This window comes from Silurus meridionalis, chromosome 13 (assembly GCF_014805685.1).
Source record: "Silurus meridionalis isolate SWU-2019-XX chromosome 13, ASM1480568v1, whole genome shotgun sequence".
NCBI classification, from domain to species: Eukaryota; Metazoa; Chordata; class Actinopteri; order Siluriformes; family Siluridae; genus Silurus; species Silurus meridionalis.
The window spans coordinates 1,138,685-1,156,184 of record NC_060896.1 but is presented as its reverse complement, the minus strand read 5'-3'; the positions used below and the strand labels follow the sequence as shown (position 1 = coordinate 1,156,184).

At 42.6% G+C, this 17,500-nt stretch overlaps 3 protein-coding genes across 3 annotated transcripts in view; 2 read left to right on the top strand and 1 right to left on the bottom strand.

Moving 5' to 3' along the window:
* Positions 1 to 3,496, top strand: part of LOC124395625 (histone-lysine N-methyltransferase PRDM9-like) — a 13,931-nt gene extending 10,435 nt beyond the window's left edge. Inside the window, exons 3-8 of the mRNA XM_046864305.1 lie at positions 1 to 2; positions 102 to 222; positions 814 to 1,085; positions 1,448 to 1,515; positions 1,599 to 1,789; positions 2,206 to 3,496. The exon at positions 1 to 2 is cut by the window's left edge and continues 38 nt beyond it. Coding sequence (XP_046720261.1) covers positions 1 to 2; positions 102 to 222; positions 814 to 1,085; positions 1,448 to 1,515; positions 1,599 to 1,789; positions 2,206 to 3,344 — 1,793 coding nt within the window. The 3' untranslated portion in view covers positions 3,345 to 3,496. The remainder of the gene's footprint in view (positions 3 to 101; positions 223 to 813; positions 1,086 to 1,447; positions 1,516 to 1,598; positions 1,790 to 2,205) is intronic.
* A 4,841-nt stretch (positions 3,497 to 8,337) lies between these two features.
* Positions 8,338 to 17,500, top strand: part of LOC124395933 (CDC42 small effector protein 2-like) — a 33,929-nt gene continuing 24,766 nt past the window's right edge. The window contains exon 1 of the mRNA XM_046864828.1: positions 8,338 to 8,356. The gene's annotated coding sequence lies outside the window, so the exon portion shown is untranslated. The remainder of the gene's footprint in view (positions 8,357 to 17,500) is intronic.
* On the bottom strand, positions 13,827 to 17,163 carry mibp2 (muscle-specific beta 1 integrin binding protein 2). The gene is made up of 8 exons (XM_046864825.1): positions 16,906 to 17,163; positions 15,818 to 15,908; positions 15,437 to 15,485; positions 15,053 to 15,242; positions 14,646 to 14,717; positions 14,396 to 14,502; positions 14,180 to 14,264; positions 13,827 to 14,065 (listed from the first exon to the last, which is right to left on the bottom strand). The coding sequence occupies exons 1-8, from the start codon at positions 16,929 to 16,931 to the stop codon at positions 14,047 to 14,049; spliced, it is 639 nt and encodes a 212-aa protein (XP_046720781.1). The 5' UTR covers positions 16,932 to 17,163; the 3' UTR covers positions 13,827 to 14,046.

Genomic DNA, 17,500 nt, shown 5'->3' with positions numbered 1-17,500 from the left:
TGGTAAATAAAATCCGTACGCTCCGTAAATCATCTCCTCAGTATCTGTAGAGTGTCGTGAAGATGTTGCATATGCTAATCGGTGGATTCTGGTTCCCTCAGGGTTCTCTTGGCGAGGTCGAGAGCACGCGGATAAACGAGGAACCCTGCGAAAGCAACACGCACAACGAACTGAAAATCATCTACATCAAAGAGGAAGAACCTGAGGAAGATGAGTATCTCTGTGAGAGCACTCTGAGTCTGAATAATGTTCTTCATCATGGTCTGAACCTTACATCCATGCTAGCAGGGGTTCCTTTGTGGTGAAACCTGATGATAACAGCAGCTATGTAACACCTCTGAAGCTCGCTCACTGCATCAGATTTAATAACAGGCTTTATTACACTACAAGACCAAAAGCTTGGGGACATCTGATCTGCTGTGTTCTTCTTTTTGGGACATTCCACATTTTGTCTCAATTGAATGTTATAATATTCTCCACTCTTCTGGGAAGATGTTCTACTAGATTTTGTGGAGATTTGTGCTCATTCAGACACAGGGGTGTTAGTAAAGTTAGTACTCATGTAGGAGAGAAGGTCTGTGGTGCAGTCAGAGTTTACATTCATTGTTCACTAGGGTTTATAGCAGGAGATCTTCTACTCCAACCCATTAGAAGCAGATCTTCATGGTGCAGTGAAGATGCCTGTAGTTCGGTTTGTTTTATAAGACTTTCGGTTCTTCATTTGTTTTTATATCAAATTAGACAATTTCACAGAATCACTTCTGGTGAAGCAAATATTCCTCCTGCATTCTGACTTTCCTGTGTTGTGTCCAGACTGTGAGGACTGCAGATGCTTTTTCTACAACAAGTGTGAAGTTCATGGTCCAGCTCTCTTCATACATGATACCCCAGTTCCCCTGGGAGTCACTGACCGAGCCAGGCAGACTCTTCCTCGTGGTCTCGAGGTCAGACAGTCCCATATTCCTGGAGCAGGTCTGGGAGTGTTTAATGGAGGAGACACTGTTCCAGTAGGTGCTCACTTTGGGCCGTATCAGGGAGAACTGGTAGATAAAGAGGAAGCCATGAGCAGTGGATACTCCTGGGTGGTGAGTTCGTTTCCTGTTCTTTAATTATGATTTTATATAAACATGGATCACTACAATTTCCTTTCCACTGACTTCCTTCATACGCATTTAATCATCAGCGTATTTCAAACATGTGTAATGAATGTGGGAAAACTGCACACATGGAAAGAATAATGGAATAATCATTTTAATTATATATTTTATTGGAATGGTACATGTGAAAGTGAGAACTCTTCAGCAGAAACCATCACCCTATTGCTGAAAGTTCTGACTTTTTCTTGTGAATATTCAGCATTAGGGTGATGGTTTCTGCTGGAAAGTGGGACAAGAACTCCAACCAAGATGAAATACTGGTCATAAAAGAAAATAAATTTTTTTCTCAGATCTCCAGGAATGGACAGTGTGAGCAATACATCAATGCCAGAAGAGAGACGTATGCTAACTGGATGAGGTCAGTCATTTAATGCATGGAAAAGCATCTCAGTCTTTCCTTCTTCTACTCATAGATCACTTTTTCCTCGTCCATCATGTCAGGTATGTGAACTGCTCACGTAATGATGAAGAACAGAACCTGGTTGGGTTCCAGTATCGAGGTGGGATCATGTACCGCTGCTGTCGCCCCATAAGACCAGGACAGGAGCTGTTGGTGTGGTACGATGAGGAGTACGCTCAGGATCTCGGAATCACCTTCGACTTTCTTTGGAGCAGAAAGTGCTCTGCAAATGGTTAGGTCCAAACATGTTTCCTGCTTATTTGCTCTTAGCCAATCATGTTCCTGGTTCTGTTTTCTGAGACACCTCATTTCATCAGGTAAATGATAAGATAAATTGGATTTAATTTCTACTACTCACGATGGGTGGTGCAAACACACATAACGTCAAGGAACCGAGGAACATGTACATAATGTAATGTAGGAACACGTGACTGACTGTGCGATGCCCAGGACATTACAGTATCTCAGTATAGGTTAATATGACCTCCTTCTTTCACCTGTAAAGGTAAGGAAAGACCACCCCCATGTTGCCCCATGTTGTACTACTGGTCACATCAGCTTACATCGCTCTGCTGTCCATCACTCAGGAAGCTCATCCATCCTTAATGCATTCACTGCATTCACATTTGTGTTCTTTCTCTGCTGCAGAATTGATGGAAGTTCTGCAGCTCTTCTCCTGCTCCATATGTCACCTTACCTTCACTGCTCAGTCCTACCTCCACCGACACATTAGGAGGTGCCACCCCGAAGAATATGTGAGGATGTTGCAAGAAAAAGCGATCAAATCCGAGAACCTGGAGAGCATGAGCAGCTCCAGCGGCGATCATGGATCTTCATGGTACAGTAACACGTCTCAGGAAGAAATGCACGAGTGCCCGGATTGCGGGATGAGTTTTAGTTTAGTGAGCCACCTGGAGATACACCAGCGCGTCCACACGGGGGAGAAACCGTATCCGTGCTCACAGTGTGGGAAGAGTTTTACTCAGCAGAGCAATCTCCGAACCCACGTACGCATCCATACGGGAGAGAAACCCTACCAGTGCTCACACTGCAGCAAGAGCTTTACGCATCGCAGTAGCCTCCATCTGCACCAGCGCATCCACACGGGAGAGCGGCCGTACCGCTGCTTATACTGCGACAAGAGCTTTGTACAGCAGAGCGCCTTCCAGCAGCACCAGCGCATTCACACCGGAGAGAAACCATACCAGTGTTCGCTGTGTGGGAAGAGCTTCACTCAGATGAGCTCGCTCCAGCTGCACCAGAGCACCCACACGGGAGAACGTCCATATCAGTGCTCACACTGCGGGAAGAGCTTCGCCCGCCAGAGTCACCTTCACACACACCAAACCACTCACACCGAGGAGAAGCCGTACCGCTGCTCACAGTGCAACAAGAGCTTCACGCTCCGGAGTCAGCTCCAAGCCCACGCCCGCATTCACACCAGAGACAAGCCGTACCCCTGCTCACACTGTGGGAAGAACTTTCCGTTCCTCAGCCATCTCCAGATCCACGAGCGCAGTCACACGGGAGAGAAACCTTTCCACTGCTCGGCCTGCGGGAAAAGTTTCATCGACCGTGGAACTCTCAAAACGCACCAGCGCATCCACACGGGAGAGAGACCATACCGCTGCTCGGCCTGTGGGAAAACCTTCACTCAGAGGAGTTCGCTCCAGAGACACCAGCGACTTCACACCGGGGACACGCCGCACCAGTGTCTGCCCTGTGGGCGGGGCTTCCACGATTTAAATACGTTTCAAACACACGTGTGCACAAATCAACAAGCTTGACTTGTTTTCATGTTTTAGCTTTTATATAGAAAGCATAAAAAAGATGGTTTGTATATAATATTTTATTCCAGTGTATTATTTCATTTGTAAATAAATTATAGTTTATATATTTCAGGAGAATTTATAATTCATGAATAAACTAATTTATCGGATTTTCTTACGTTTACAAAGGTGTGATGCTGTGCATGGTCATTATGCAGAACAAAAATGCTGGAGATGCCAAAACTACACCATGACTGGACCATGTGGAAGTGTGACGGGCATTTAGGTTTCTGCAGGAACTCAAAGTCCTTCATCCATCTAACCAATTCTTCATATAACTAGGGAGAGGAGCAGGAGGATACACTGATGTTCCTGATCTTGAGTGCAACATAAGTCTACACTGTAGAAGGTGCACCTCACCAGCATTAAAGTGTGAAATAGCAACCAATAACACATCATGGTTCAGGTTCAGGTCTACTAGTTCACGTGAAGGGATCCAAAGACGTCTGATACAATTGTGCACCTCTGAGTTTGTGGTAAAGGTTTGGAGATGGAACATGGCTGGAAAAGTAGGGTGAAAAAAGAAAGTCTGAGGAACGTTTTGTGCAATTTACCAAATTTACCTACTGGAGCTCAGCTGTTTATTACTGCAGTACTCATTGTGGACTAAAGGTGGCACTACAGGACTCTGTGTGTGTGTGTGTGTGTGTGTGTGTGTGTGTGTGTGTGTGTGTGTGTGTGTGTGTGTGGGTGCATGCGCACATGCGCACATACACTTTACCCGTCTCTGGACCGAGGCAGCTGTGACTGGAACTGCTATGCACTTACCCTCAAATACCTATAACTCCTATACCCTTACTATTAACATAAATACTAGTAATTCCAAATTCTGCTAATCCTATACACTAACCCCTAACTCATCCCCCCCCCCCCCCTTACTCCTATACCCTCACCCCTAACGCCTATAACCCTAACTTTAAAAAACTAACTTTTATACCCTCACCCCTAACTCCTATAAATTTACTCTTAATCCCTATAAATAAACACCATCTAACTTCCTGAACTCCCTAATCGTTATACACACTAACTCCAGCACCCCAAACTCCCATATCCTTACCCATATACCCTTTACATTAGAAGTCTATCAGTAATGAGTGCGCGAGTGCTGACTGTGATGAAGCAAAAGCTCTTTTAGAATAATAATCTGTTAATTACAGTCCAAATCCATCCTCAAATTTCACGAGTTGCTCAGTAAAGTCATGAAACTTCAGACTGTAGGCTTTATTCTTACCCCTGTATCCTTCTACTCCTACCATTAGACCCCCGGACCCCCTCCCTCTTATACAATAACTCCTAACATCTACTCATCCCACTTATTTATTTTATTTTAGATATATTCACTTTAATATTTATTCTAAATTATTATTGTTTTATTATTATACAGAAAATATGTGAATATAGGAGAGTGTGTGTGTGTGTGTGTGTGTGTGTGTTTCACACTGCACTGAAATATTCCTCTAAATGTGTTCATTTGTCTCTTAAACATCCTGTATACACACACACACACACATATTCCTGTACTCAATGCCAACCTGTCATCCAGCCAAAACCACCAGGCTTTAAAAACTCCCACACGGATGTGTGTGTGTGTGTGTGTGTGTGTGTGTGTGTGTGTGTGTGTGTGTGTGTGTGTGTGTGTGTTGTATATTTGTGTCCAGCAGGAATGTAAGGACTACTCAGTCTGTCTGGATCTGTGTGTGTGTGTGTGTGTGTGTGTGTGTGTGTGTGTGTGTGAGAGAGTCTGGCCCTTGAGCCTCTGTGGGCGCATAAATATCGCCAGTTTGGCCTTAAAAGAGAAACAAAAACAAACCTCTGATTCAACTCGCCACCTCTGTCTGAGTGTGTGTGTGTGTGTGTGTGTGCGCGTGAGTACCTGTGCGTGAGTGTATGTGGTGAAAACTTGAGTCTGAGTAAATACTGAGACTCATCATTCAGGCTGTTCCTCTGCCTATAATTCTCTTGTTTCTGTGTGTGTGTGTGTGTGTGGTGTTACAGTCAGCACCCTGTAGTTGATTATTTTCCTGTAACAGCGCACCTCATTGTGTTCTTGTTTACCCCTGACATGTCTCTCAGCTCCAGTTTCCTGGAGCTCAGCGGATTCTGACTCACATTCATTCCGTTAGAGTAAAATTCCATGATACGGATTCGACTTTTCCTGAGTGAAGAGTTCACCACATCTGTGCACCAGGTCACTCCGAAATATCTTTGTCATATGGTGCGTTTGGGACGGAGCCTTAACACACAACTCACTTCTAGTGAGACCAAAAAGAAAAAGTGTTCCGCGCTACAGAGGTGTGTGTGTGTGTGTGTGTGTGTGTGTGTGTGTGTGTGTGTGTGTGTGTGTGTGTGTGTGTGAATGTCTGGTTAGTGTTTAAGGTTAGTCATGGACATGTTCAATATTCTTACACACAAACACACTTCTAGCGTTTTGTTCAATAACAGGAATGATGTCATCTCCTTAACCTCAAGACACTGTAGGTGGTTTTGCCATCCTGAGGCATGGCACTGACCTCTCCCCAAAACACACACACACGTGTGCTGAAATTATATAACACACTGAGGTGGATGAGTAAGTACTGTGTGGGTTTTTGGGGTGTGGTAGTACTTTGTGTGTGTGTGTGTGTGTGTGTGTACATTTCTGGTTTAAGAACACATTATGAGGTATAGCTACACATTCGAGCTGCTCCAGTTCTGTTACAGAAACTCCAAACAATACCAACAGAAGCAAACTGACTAAAGAGCAACATCCAGACGACCATCAGTCTGATCCCAAATACAGTCTGATCCTCACATATAGTCTGATCCCAAATACAGTCTAATCCTCACATATAGTCTGATCCCAAATACAGTCTTATCCTCACATATAGTCTGATCCTCACATACAGTCTGATCCTCACATTCAGTCTGATCTTCAAATTCAGTCTGATCCTCAAATACATTCTGATCCTCACATACGGTCTGATCCTCAAATATGGTCTGATCCTCAAATATAGTCTGATCCTACACATCCTGATACTACACTATAACTGCAATTAATACACTGAATTCACACACACACACACACACACACTGCACTGCACCTCACCACTGAACCATATCATGTGATTGTAATAAGCAGTGGCAAAATTTTCCCTGCGCTCGTTTTCTCGTGTGTCACTTTAAACTTTCACTTGAGTAAAATTACAAATGTTTTTGCCTTCAAATGAACTTCAGTCTCCAAAGTAGTGATTTATTATAACTCTAATGTTCCTATGATCTTCTTTATCACAAGATTCTTCACTTAATCACCTCAGTTTCTGTGTAAAGACTCGAATGTGACTCTCAGCACACTGATCTATTAATAGAATGATATTAATGACTCAAACATTTATTGATTTCTATTATAATCATCATGAACACAAAACCTTCTTTAATAAAACGTGTAAATGAGGTCACGTGTGTGGTGGTGAGTTCGAGTCTTGAGTTTCTTCATCATTTATTCCTCTCTAAATGTTCTGCTTGATGTTGAACTGATGCTGAACTGTATGTTGGTGATCAGTAGATACACCAATCAGAACACGTGTAAAACAGAGCGTGCGCTCGATCCTGATTGGTGACTCGCTGCGTGTTTCACCAGTTACGTTTTTATCCTCGTTAATAAAAAGGAACGACTGATTTCACTAAATGTAGTAAAAAGTAAAATATTTGTCTTTGAAATGTAGTGAAGTCAAAATAAAAGTCTCTTCTAATGGAAACACTTCAGTAAATTACAGATACACAAAAAGTCTACGTGTGTGCAATAACAAATTACTTCATTACTGTTCACTGATCAGCTTTTTCTTTTCAAGGCCAGCTCTCACACTTTGTGTTCTCCATGTTTTGTTTTGGTTTTTGTTCTTTTTTTAATTAATCCCATGGTCACTATGAATGCTGGATTGTGGTTGGCTGAAAGGACTTCAGGTGTGAATAGTGGATTGTGATTGGCTGGAAGTTCAGGTGTGACTTCAGAGTGTTGGAAGTTTGCGTTCGTCAGTTGAGTCTAAATGAATGCGCTGCTTATAAACATCTGTAACCATAGTAACATCCAGTTTCAGTTCCATCCAGAGTGAGATGGCGATTGTACACGTTTCCTGATAACATCACTGAGCTCCATGCAGGACTTTTGCGTGTGGTGGAACTTAAATACGTGGACAAGATGACTTTGAGGAACTGGAGAAGAAAATATTCCAATCAGAATTATTTCTCTAACTCTAGAGCAATAATCCAGCACCAGGAGTCACTCCAACAGCTTCATTATTGGTAGAGACTCGACACAGAAGCACAGAATTGTAGATGTAACAACTCGTATATAAAATAAAAAAGGGACACAAAGCGTTATTTGTATCCATTCAGTTAGTTTTGCTCTGCAAACATCAATTAAATCTTGAACTCCTCTATGCTTGGAGGTGTCCAGGGTAGAAGGTGATAATCCATGCATAGGTGTGAGGCCTTACACCATTATAACACTCTCCACGTCACCTTGGGTTATTCTTCACCTTCACATCCACCACATCCACACACCTAACCCTGGATCATCACCTGATTTTTATGTGTATGTGTTCACATTATAGAGGAACAAGGAACTCAGACAGGAACCGATCCTCATCCAGACACAAGATATTACTGTTATACATCGATCCCTTCTGTAACTTCAGGAACTTTATTACAACTGTTCTGTATGAACTGCAATCTGAAGGCATTGTCATGGTTACAAAGAAGAACTATCCACAGCCATCTCTGGTATCTCCAGGCTGCTCCATGAGCTCCACAGAGAGGTGCTGAATCATCATTCATTTCTTCTAAGCAGCAAATGCTGTGGGTAAATGCTGTTTTGAGACCTAATGTTCTCCCACTTGATTTGTTTTGACACTGACAACGCTCACGTGTGTGTGTGTGTGTGTGTGTGTGTGTGTGTGTGTGTGTGTGTGTGTGTGTGTGTGTGTGTGTGTGTGGTGACAGCGGTCAGTGAAATGAATCTTATCCGAGACAGCAGCAATAAAAGCAGTGAGCTATAAGGGGATTTACAGACTTGTTTATGCTCTTTGTCTGTTTATGCTCTTTTTCTCAACATTTGTGTGTGTGTGTGTGTGTGTGTGTGTGTGTTCGAGACATTCAACCACAAGAGGACTGTGGCAGCTGTGAGACGTTTTGCTTGGTTTTCCAAGTCTGAGGTTCAGGAAAACACACTCACCTACTCCTTGTGCTGCACTGACCACACACACACACATACAGACACACACAAACACACACATGCACACACACACACACACATACAGACACAAAAACACCACGCTGCTGATCGCAGCCCAAACAGAAATTGTGTCAAATACGTAAAATAGAGGCAAACAGAGGTGAGACGTTTGAGGAGGTACGTGTGTGTGTGTGTGTGTGTGTGTGTGTGTGTGTGTGTGTGTGTGTGTGAGTGTGTGTGTGCCAGATGTGATCTTCCCACTCAGAAGCTACTCATGGCACCGTGTGGATGTCCATATATGGAAAATGAAAGGAGGAGGGAGGATGTGTATGCAGGAGAGAGCAGGACAGAATCAACTCTCAGATCTTCACTTCTGCACGACTTCTTCATACTCAAGTCAAGTGAAGAAGCTTTTACTGTTATTTCTACCATATAAATCTGACGCAGTTCACAGTGACATGAGACACGTTCCTCCAGAACCCTGGTGCATTCTGCATACAGTACAAGGTTCTTCACCAACACAGACACAAAGACCCAAACCTGTTCCAGCATGACAAAACCCTGTGCACAAAGCCACCTCCCTGAAGATACGCTTTCCAGGGGATGTTGGAAAGGAAGATCTCCTGCTATAGAGCTCCAACTCGATAAAACTGATAAATGTGAACGCTGACTGCACCCCAGGCCTCCTCACCTCACCTACATCCAGTGGCGAGCATTCAGTGGTGTCCTATCTGAATCAATCCACCTCTTTATATCATCATTATGACTCTATATAAGAATCATCTACAGCTATAGAAACCATCAATATAATCCAGAAGCGCAGTGGAACAGAGCGCTGCATCACAGAGAGGCAACTCATGTAGCGAGAATGAAATGCATTACTAAAGCAAGAAACACTGAACACAATTCAACAAGTCTCTTTTGACTGCAGCCACAGCTTCAAAATATCCAAATAAAATAACAAGCTTACAGTCCACCCCGGGCTTTACGTGCACTTCTGAGGTACTTTTTGGGTTCTCTGAGGACAGAAACCCATTAGATTACATTTTTTCTGGGGATTTGAAATGAAGGCAAATTGTGTGTTTGTAACTAAAGGAAAGAAAACACAAAAGTATAAATGGTTCTTGAGAAAGTTCCACTCTGTAGAACGGCTTTGGCTGACTTCTCTTCATGATGTCCAGCTTTTCATAAAAATCCATCTTGAAATTGGCATTGTGAAAAGATCTACAACCAAATCAACTTCTATAAAAGCTATTTGTCTACACAAATATGTTCGAGATTGTGCAGTTTGCTATAGATGCGGTTTGCGAGCTCTGACTGGTGGGCTCTCTGACCGTCCAATCCCAGGACGTGAAAATGCAGATGTTATTGTACTGATAGATGATTCGGGTGTCACCAACTGGGAATCTGGTTGATTAAGTAACAGAACTGAGAGAAGCTGCAGATTAAAGATAATAAACTATTGTGAATAATTGATTTGTGGAAAAGAATCTGTTAAAAGGTTGGTCAGTGATTCAGTGTTTTGGGGAGCAGAGGCCTCGCTGGTCCTGACGTCCCACCACTGCCGACATCACCACCTGACTTTACTACTGACTTTACCTTCTTTTTAAACGAGTCTTTAATGTGACTCAGAAGAACGAGTCGTCTCAAAGAGTGATTCATTCATTTTCAGAGCGCCGCAAAATCTCTGTATGTTATGTAGAGCAAACAGAATGATAAAGTTCCTCTCTCGACTCTTCTACTCCGAGTCTTCACTCTATCACGTGACTCCCACAGACACTATGAAGGTGATTAAAGGAACGAAAATAAACTAAATGACTCAAAAAAAGATTTGTTCATTTCAATGAAAGAGATTCAAAGAACCAAGTCACCAAAATGGTCCGATCTTCTCATCTCTCCTTTACTAACACCCCTGTAGCTGAATCACTCCACATTTACTTCAAGTTTATTTTTTAGGATGTTATTTGTAAGTTGGGGTAAATACCAATAGGTTTCTGTTCACGTTGTTTTGAAGCTTAAGTCCTGCATGATGTCAGTATGAGTGAGTCGAGTTCTACACCTGCATAAGGCCTTGTTCTGATCTCCAGCTTCAGACTGGTAACTATAATAGTAGTGAGTGAGGTTTATGGTGCTGGACTACGATTCCCATCAGCCACTGCACCCTCACAGGTCTCTGATCACACACACACCTGAAACACACCGTTTTATCATTAGCACTTGAATGTGAGCCTCATCTTTCACAGCACCTTTTTCTTGTGTATGTGTGTGTGTGTGTGTGTGTGTGTGTGTGTGTGTGTGTGTGTGTGTGTGTGTGTGTGTGTTTTCCCTGGAAAAATCCAAATGTCTGTGTTGTGCAACAGAATTTTTTTAAATCAGGAAAACCTTCGCTACACTCTCACCTGTGTGTGTGTGTGTGTGTGTGTGTGTGTGTGTGTGTGTGTGTGTGTGTGTGTGTGTGTGTGTGGTCAGTGCTGATGTTGTAACAAGGATATGACAATCACACATTAGTGCAATAGGCACCCTTGTGTTAAACGCACACACACACACACACTCTCTCTCTCTCTCTCTCTCTCTCTCTCTCTCTCTCTCTCTCTCTCAGGTATGTGTGTGTTCCTGTAAATGTTATAAAGCTGTTTTTGGGGTCATGACCTTTCATGCAGTTATTTACAGTATTTAAAGTGTAGCATTATCTTTATTATATATTTACACACACACACACACACACACACACACACACACACACACACACAGTCTGTGCAGGATAAAGGAGTATCAGATAGATGTGTATGTATTTGTATGTACGGAGTAAAAGAGAAGATTTGATGCAATAAGGTGAAAGTTACTGATTAAACAGATCCATGTAGAACCTTCTAGGTTCCTTGACTGGTTCTTCTGATCTTCATTTCCAGCATTTCTCATTTACAAGTTATTAATGTTTTCTTGTCCTTCATGTTTATTATGATTCTTTTTATTAGTGTCTTGTTTACTGTGTTTTCTCTGGTTTTCATCATTTCTCTTCTTTATGATCTTCAGGAGTGTTTTTAGTTCTTTATTGGTCTTTTATCCGTGGGCTACTTCTGAGGGGACTACGTTCTGTATCTTCTGCATTCTCTTGATTTTTATTGTTCTGATTGTTCGGGGGTTCTGGGTTCACAGATCCTTTTTTTCAACAAATTTTCCTCTATCTTCTTTATCATTCCATTATACTGTAGTTACTGGGAATTTCCCAGTTTCTGTGTTCAGTGTGGGTTTCTCTGCATCTTACAGTTTAGATGTTTCCATGGTCCTCAAAATGGCTTTGTATCCAGGATAATAATGGAGCGTTACTGTATACAGGGCATCATGTAAGGAAAATGGTGTTTAATAACTGGTGTGTGTGTGTGTGTGTGTGTGTGTGTGTGTGTGTGTGTGTGTGTGCGCACACACACTGACTCACACACCACACCCATCGCCATGTTATTGACTTCAGATCCAGTTCTATTTCTGTACCTGGGGTTTCACTAAAACTCTCACTCTTTCCCTGTGTGTGTGTGTGTGTGTGTGTGTGTGTGTGTGTGTGTGTGTGTGTGTGTGTGTGTGTCACACACGTTGCTATGTGCTTTTTTTTTTTTTAAACATCTCATTCCACATTTATTCTCCATGTGTTGTTATAATAATCTCCACTCTTCTGGGAAGATGTTCCACTAGATGATGTGGAGATCTTCCACTCATGGAGATCAGATCTTCATGGAGCTGGCTTTGTGCACAGGAGCAGTGTCATGCTGGAACATGTTCGAGTCTCCTAGTTCAAGTGAAGGGAGAATTTCATGACATCCTGTACCTTTGTGTATCTTCACCTTCAGGGTTTGAGTTTGAGGAATCAGTGGTGAATTCATGATCAGCTGATGGATCATTTGATCCCAGAAACACTAAAACGTTTCACTTTTATTATTCTGATCGACTGGGTTTAAATCTTGTCATTTAAATATGAAGATGAAATATGATGTTGAGTTTTTGGATTTTTCTTCTGAATTATTTCCAGTTGTTCAGTTGAAGCCGTTGTAGATCTGAACACACGTCTGGATTTCTCCACATAAGAATCTGATTCTGTTCTCCTTTGACTCCCACGTTGACGTGTTTCATCTCCTGCTCAGATCGATCAAACACCATGAAGGTGATGAGTTCTCCGGAGCAGAACCCCTGACAGTAGTGCAGGATTATATTAACGTGCTCACTCTGATACGGTATCGTTTCCATAGCAACCCCTCATTCACAGGGACACCGTGATAAACGAGTAAAAAAAGGAGTGTGGATGTGGGAGGAGCCTCCAGTGTCAGAACTTTCTAATGTCTACAGGACAGAGTTTACACTTCTGTATGCTTTCCATTGTAACATGATGCTAAAAGATGATTTGTAGGATCTCCTGAGAGAAAATCATGGCCAAGAAGTATCACATCCACAACCTCAACCTTCACGTGTAAATACTGTTTCACTCTAACTTCTGTATTTCTCACGTGACTTCATTTCTCTGTATATTTAATATTTTCTTCTATTAGTTCTATTATTTTATTTCTACACACAAGCTTCATACTTTAGATCAGGGGTCACTAACATGGTGCCCACAAGTCGCCCGCAGGTCTTCTCTAAAAATAGCTCACCAGAGCGCCACTTACCAGTGAACCACAGCGAATTTCTTACATTGCTATTCTTTTTTAAATAGATTTACATTGGTGTGAATTTGAAAATAATTATTAAAAATAAACTTAAATAAATGTTTATATTAGATTAGAGCTGGTCTCCATGGTGATTTTTGTGTTACATAATTGATAATCTGTAAAAACATGATGCAACATAGTGGATGATTTGTTAAAAATTGTTTGAAAATGTAAATATTGCCGAGATTTATAGAAATAACTTTACATATTGATCTGTTTCCTACTTTGTTAAATCATTGTTTATAATTATTGTGACAAATCATTCACATGATCAGCGTCTTCACAAAGATCATCATTCATTATTATTAATAACTTAATTAGAGGTAAATTGAGTAAATGTGTTATTTCAGAAGTGTGTATTAAACTGGAAGACCTTCATATTAATCAGTACACAAGAAGTAGCTCTCAGTCTCAAATGTAGATGTTTCATAAATGTTCTTTACACATCAGGATGTGAGAGTCCTACTGATGGAGAAATCATCCCTTATGAGGAACGAACGAACACAAAACACACACACACACACACACACACAGGTGTAGGAGTGAGGTGTTTATTGAGGAGTGTTGATTCTCCAGAGCGTCACTTTCTTCATACAGCAAATAAATATGGAGGAGATACAAGAGGTATAAAAGAGCCAAAGCAGGTAACAGTCAACGCAGAGCCAGTCTGAGACCACACACACACACACACACACACACACACACACACACACACGTTTCTGCGGCAGAGATGACTTCATATTCCTCCTTCTGCAACTTAGTGCTGATCAACAGACCTGCAACACACACACACACACACACACACACACACACACACACACACAGTAAGTCAGACTGAAAGTGAGCCCTCATCCTGCTGTATCCTGCACTGAATTGAAACGCTGCCGCACCTCATTCGGTCCTGGATGTTGTTGATGACGTCTCCATACACCATGTTAAACAGCTGCATCTTCGACAGAGTTCCATCAAGCTGCTCTGTATACACACATACACACACACACACACATACACACACACTGTTATATGCCACATTGTTTACTAAGGAGGTGTGTCAGATTGGGACGCAGCCCACAGAGAAGCTGAATTCACACACACACACAACGTACCAACATCCACTCCCATGTCCTCCATCTGTTTCTTGTGTTTGACGTACATCGGCCAAACATGACCATCGAACAGACCCGGGGGGTCAGGCACGGCGTAGTTCCTTGAGCTGCGCGCACACACACACACACACACACACACACACACACACACACACACACACACACGTATAAAAGGTAGAACTGACCAGATCTGGACTAATGTTATCTCACACACACACACACACACACACACACACACACACACACTCACCATCTTCTCTTTTTGCATTCTTCATACGGGATGGAAATAAACAACCGCTGATCAAACACGTCAATCAGGGGCCTGCAAAAACACACGTGCACGTTTAGTTCAGAACAGACGTGTTTGTGGCGTGATGTTGGCAGGGTTTTGTCTCGGCGCATTAAAAGGACCTCGAGCTCGAAACATGATTCACTTAACAAGGGCACAGTGACTCACGACCACGACGTGGTTCAACGTTTCAACGTGTCGGTTTTCCTCAACGTGCAACTAAACTCAATTCCAGTGGGGAGAACAGTGTTGCTAAGCAACTAGCCAAAAATAATAAACTAACAAAACACACAACATGGCGTCTGAAACAGCTACCAAGTCCCAGAGACTGTGTGTGTGTGTGTGTGTGTGTGCGCGCGTGTACCCACCCGTAGGTGTAGAGCAGGAACCCTTCCACGATGAGGATGTGCACACCTTCGTCCTCGTCGTCTCCAGAGCGAGGGAGGATCTCCTGATCCAGCGTGCTCTCCACACCGTGAGAGCGTTCAAACTTCACCGGGTTCTCCTGCCAGGCGTAGATGGTGCTCATCATGGCCTCCATGTCCAAAGCTGTGATCACTACACACACACACACACACACACACACACACACACACAGGAAGCCAATCAGACGACAGGATGACACATAGTCCATGTGGCGTTTCAATCTAGAAACATTCACACTGCATTTATTAATCAAGGTGCCTTGTGTACACACACACACACACACACACACACACACACACACACACACACACACACACAGCGCTTACCATCGTACTGCTTAAAGCCATCGTCCCCGACTTCGATCTCATCCTGGGGCTGAAACACACGCGTGTACATTCAGCGAGGCTGAACACCACGAGTTTGGCTTTAAACACTCCGACACACCCGCTAACGCTAAATATAGCTACGCTAACAACTATCCCAACTCGACTTTACACACACACACACACACACACACACACACACACACACACACGACTCTCATCCACTTCCCTTTCTCTCTCTCACACACACACACCGTTACTAGTACTACTGATAATGTGCAGTTTGGTCGTTGGAAAGCCTCAGAACTCCACACAGTAGAGAGAATAATCTGTCTATTATTTATATGATTAGAGATGAATGATGATGATGATGATGACACTCACCTTGAAGAAGTCGTCTTGATGCACCACACAGCAGTTGGGCAGGACACCACACAGACGCTCCGTCAGGGTGGTCTTACCCCCGTTAGTGACCCTGACAACAACAACAACAATGATTACAAACACACAGTGTAAACCCCAGGTGACAGGTCACTGACACGCACGCACACACACACACACACACTCAGTGTTTGAGGTCACACACACACACACACTCAGTGTTTGAGGTCACACACACACACACACACACACACACACACAGTGTTTGAGGTCACACACACACACACACAGTGTTTGAGGTCTCACACACACACACACACACACACACACACACACTCAGTGTTTGAGGTCACACACACACACACACACACACACACACACACACACACACAGTGTTTGAGGTCACTGATAAAACACAGTGTAGTGAAATCATTTTGACTCAGGATCATTATATTATTATTATTATATTATAAACTTATTATTAAACCATTTAACATCAACATCTGTTTTACTCGTGTGTGTGTGTGTGTGTGTGTGTGTGTATTTATAGTTTTATTAGTATTTTATTTTATTGATCTTCATGTTGAACAGTTAAATAGTTGTTCACTACATGTACACATTTATATTTACAATTAATACACTTATTAGGGTTATAAATGCATTTAATCATAATTATATAGATTGGTTATATTAATTTACACACAAACACACACACACACACACACACACACACACACACACACACACACACACTAGTTATTTATATATTTATATAAAAAGACACACTGCTGACTGTCCTGACCACGTGGTCACCCATAATCCCTCAAATCCAACATATTCATATAATAATTAATATTTATATTAATAATAAACACAATGTAAATGAACATGAATAAAACACGTCTATAAATTAATATAAAATGTAAAATATATAATGTACAGTATAAAAGCGCGAGCACGCGACACACACCGGAAGTGAGACCCGGATCATTCATTCGCACGTTACTGAACTGCGCGCGCGCGTGGCCTGCACAGCGTACTCTACCGCGCATGCGCCTCACACGCGCGCACGTGCACGCGCCAGCACTCACCCTCCGATACCGATGATGAACTTCATGTCTGAGTCTTGCGCGCGGAAGTTCCGTCCAGATATACGGTTCGGTTCGGTCCGGACAGAAGAAAGGGGCGGGAGCGGAAGTGAAGAAGTAAAAGAAGAGGTTGGTAAAACGTCAACTACTCGAGTCCTCCATGTTGGAGCGCGTGAAAGTCGTGGGGCGATGAGACACGCTCGTGCTCCTTCCGCGAGCTTCCACCGAGAGAAGGCCACGGGTTTGCTCACGCGCTGCTCTATCCTCAGCGCCGCGCCTGATTGGCTATTTAAACAGCGACACAACGTGGGGTCACCGCCCCGGCCAGCCAATCACAGAGAGAGCTCGGGAAGAAGCACCGCCCCCGCTTTGCCCCGCCCCTCTCTCCCACAGCTTTGTAATGAACAACATACGGGAGAAAAAAACTGTTTATTTGTTTTGTTTTGTTTTGGTTTTTTTTAGATTTGCTGATCTAAATAAATGTTTTTTTTAAAACATTTATATTAAATATATTATGTAATAATCATTTGTAATTATAATGTAATAATTATTAATGCAGTAATTATAATAACTGATGTTTGATGAGGTTTTAATGATC

Coding starts and splice junctions, on each gene's coding strand:
- mibp2 (XM_046864825.1), bottom strand. CDS start 16,931: ATGAAGTTCATCATCGGTATCGGAGG. Junction 15,909..16,905: donor TTCATCATCGGTATCGGAGG/GTGAGTGCTGGC, acceptor TGTTGTTGTCAG/GGTCACTAACGGGGGTAAGA. Junction 15,243..15,436: donor TGGCTTTAAGCAGTACGATG/GTAAGCGCTGTG, acceptor GTGTGTGTGTAG/TGATCACAGCTTTGGACATG.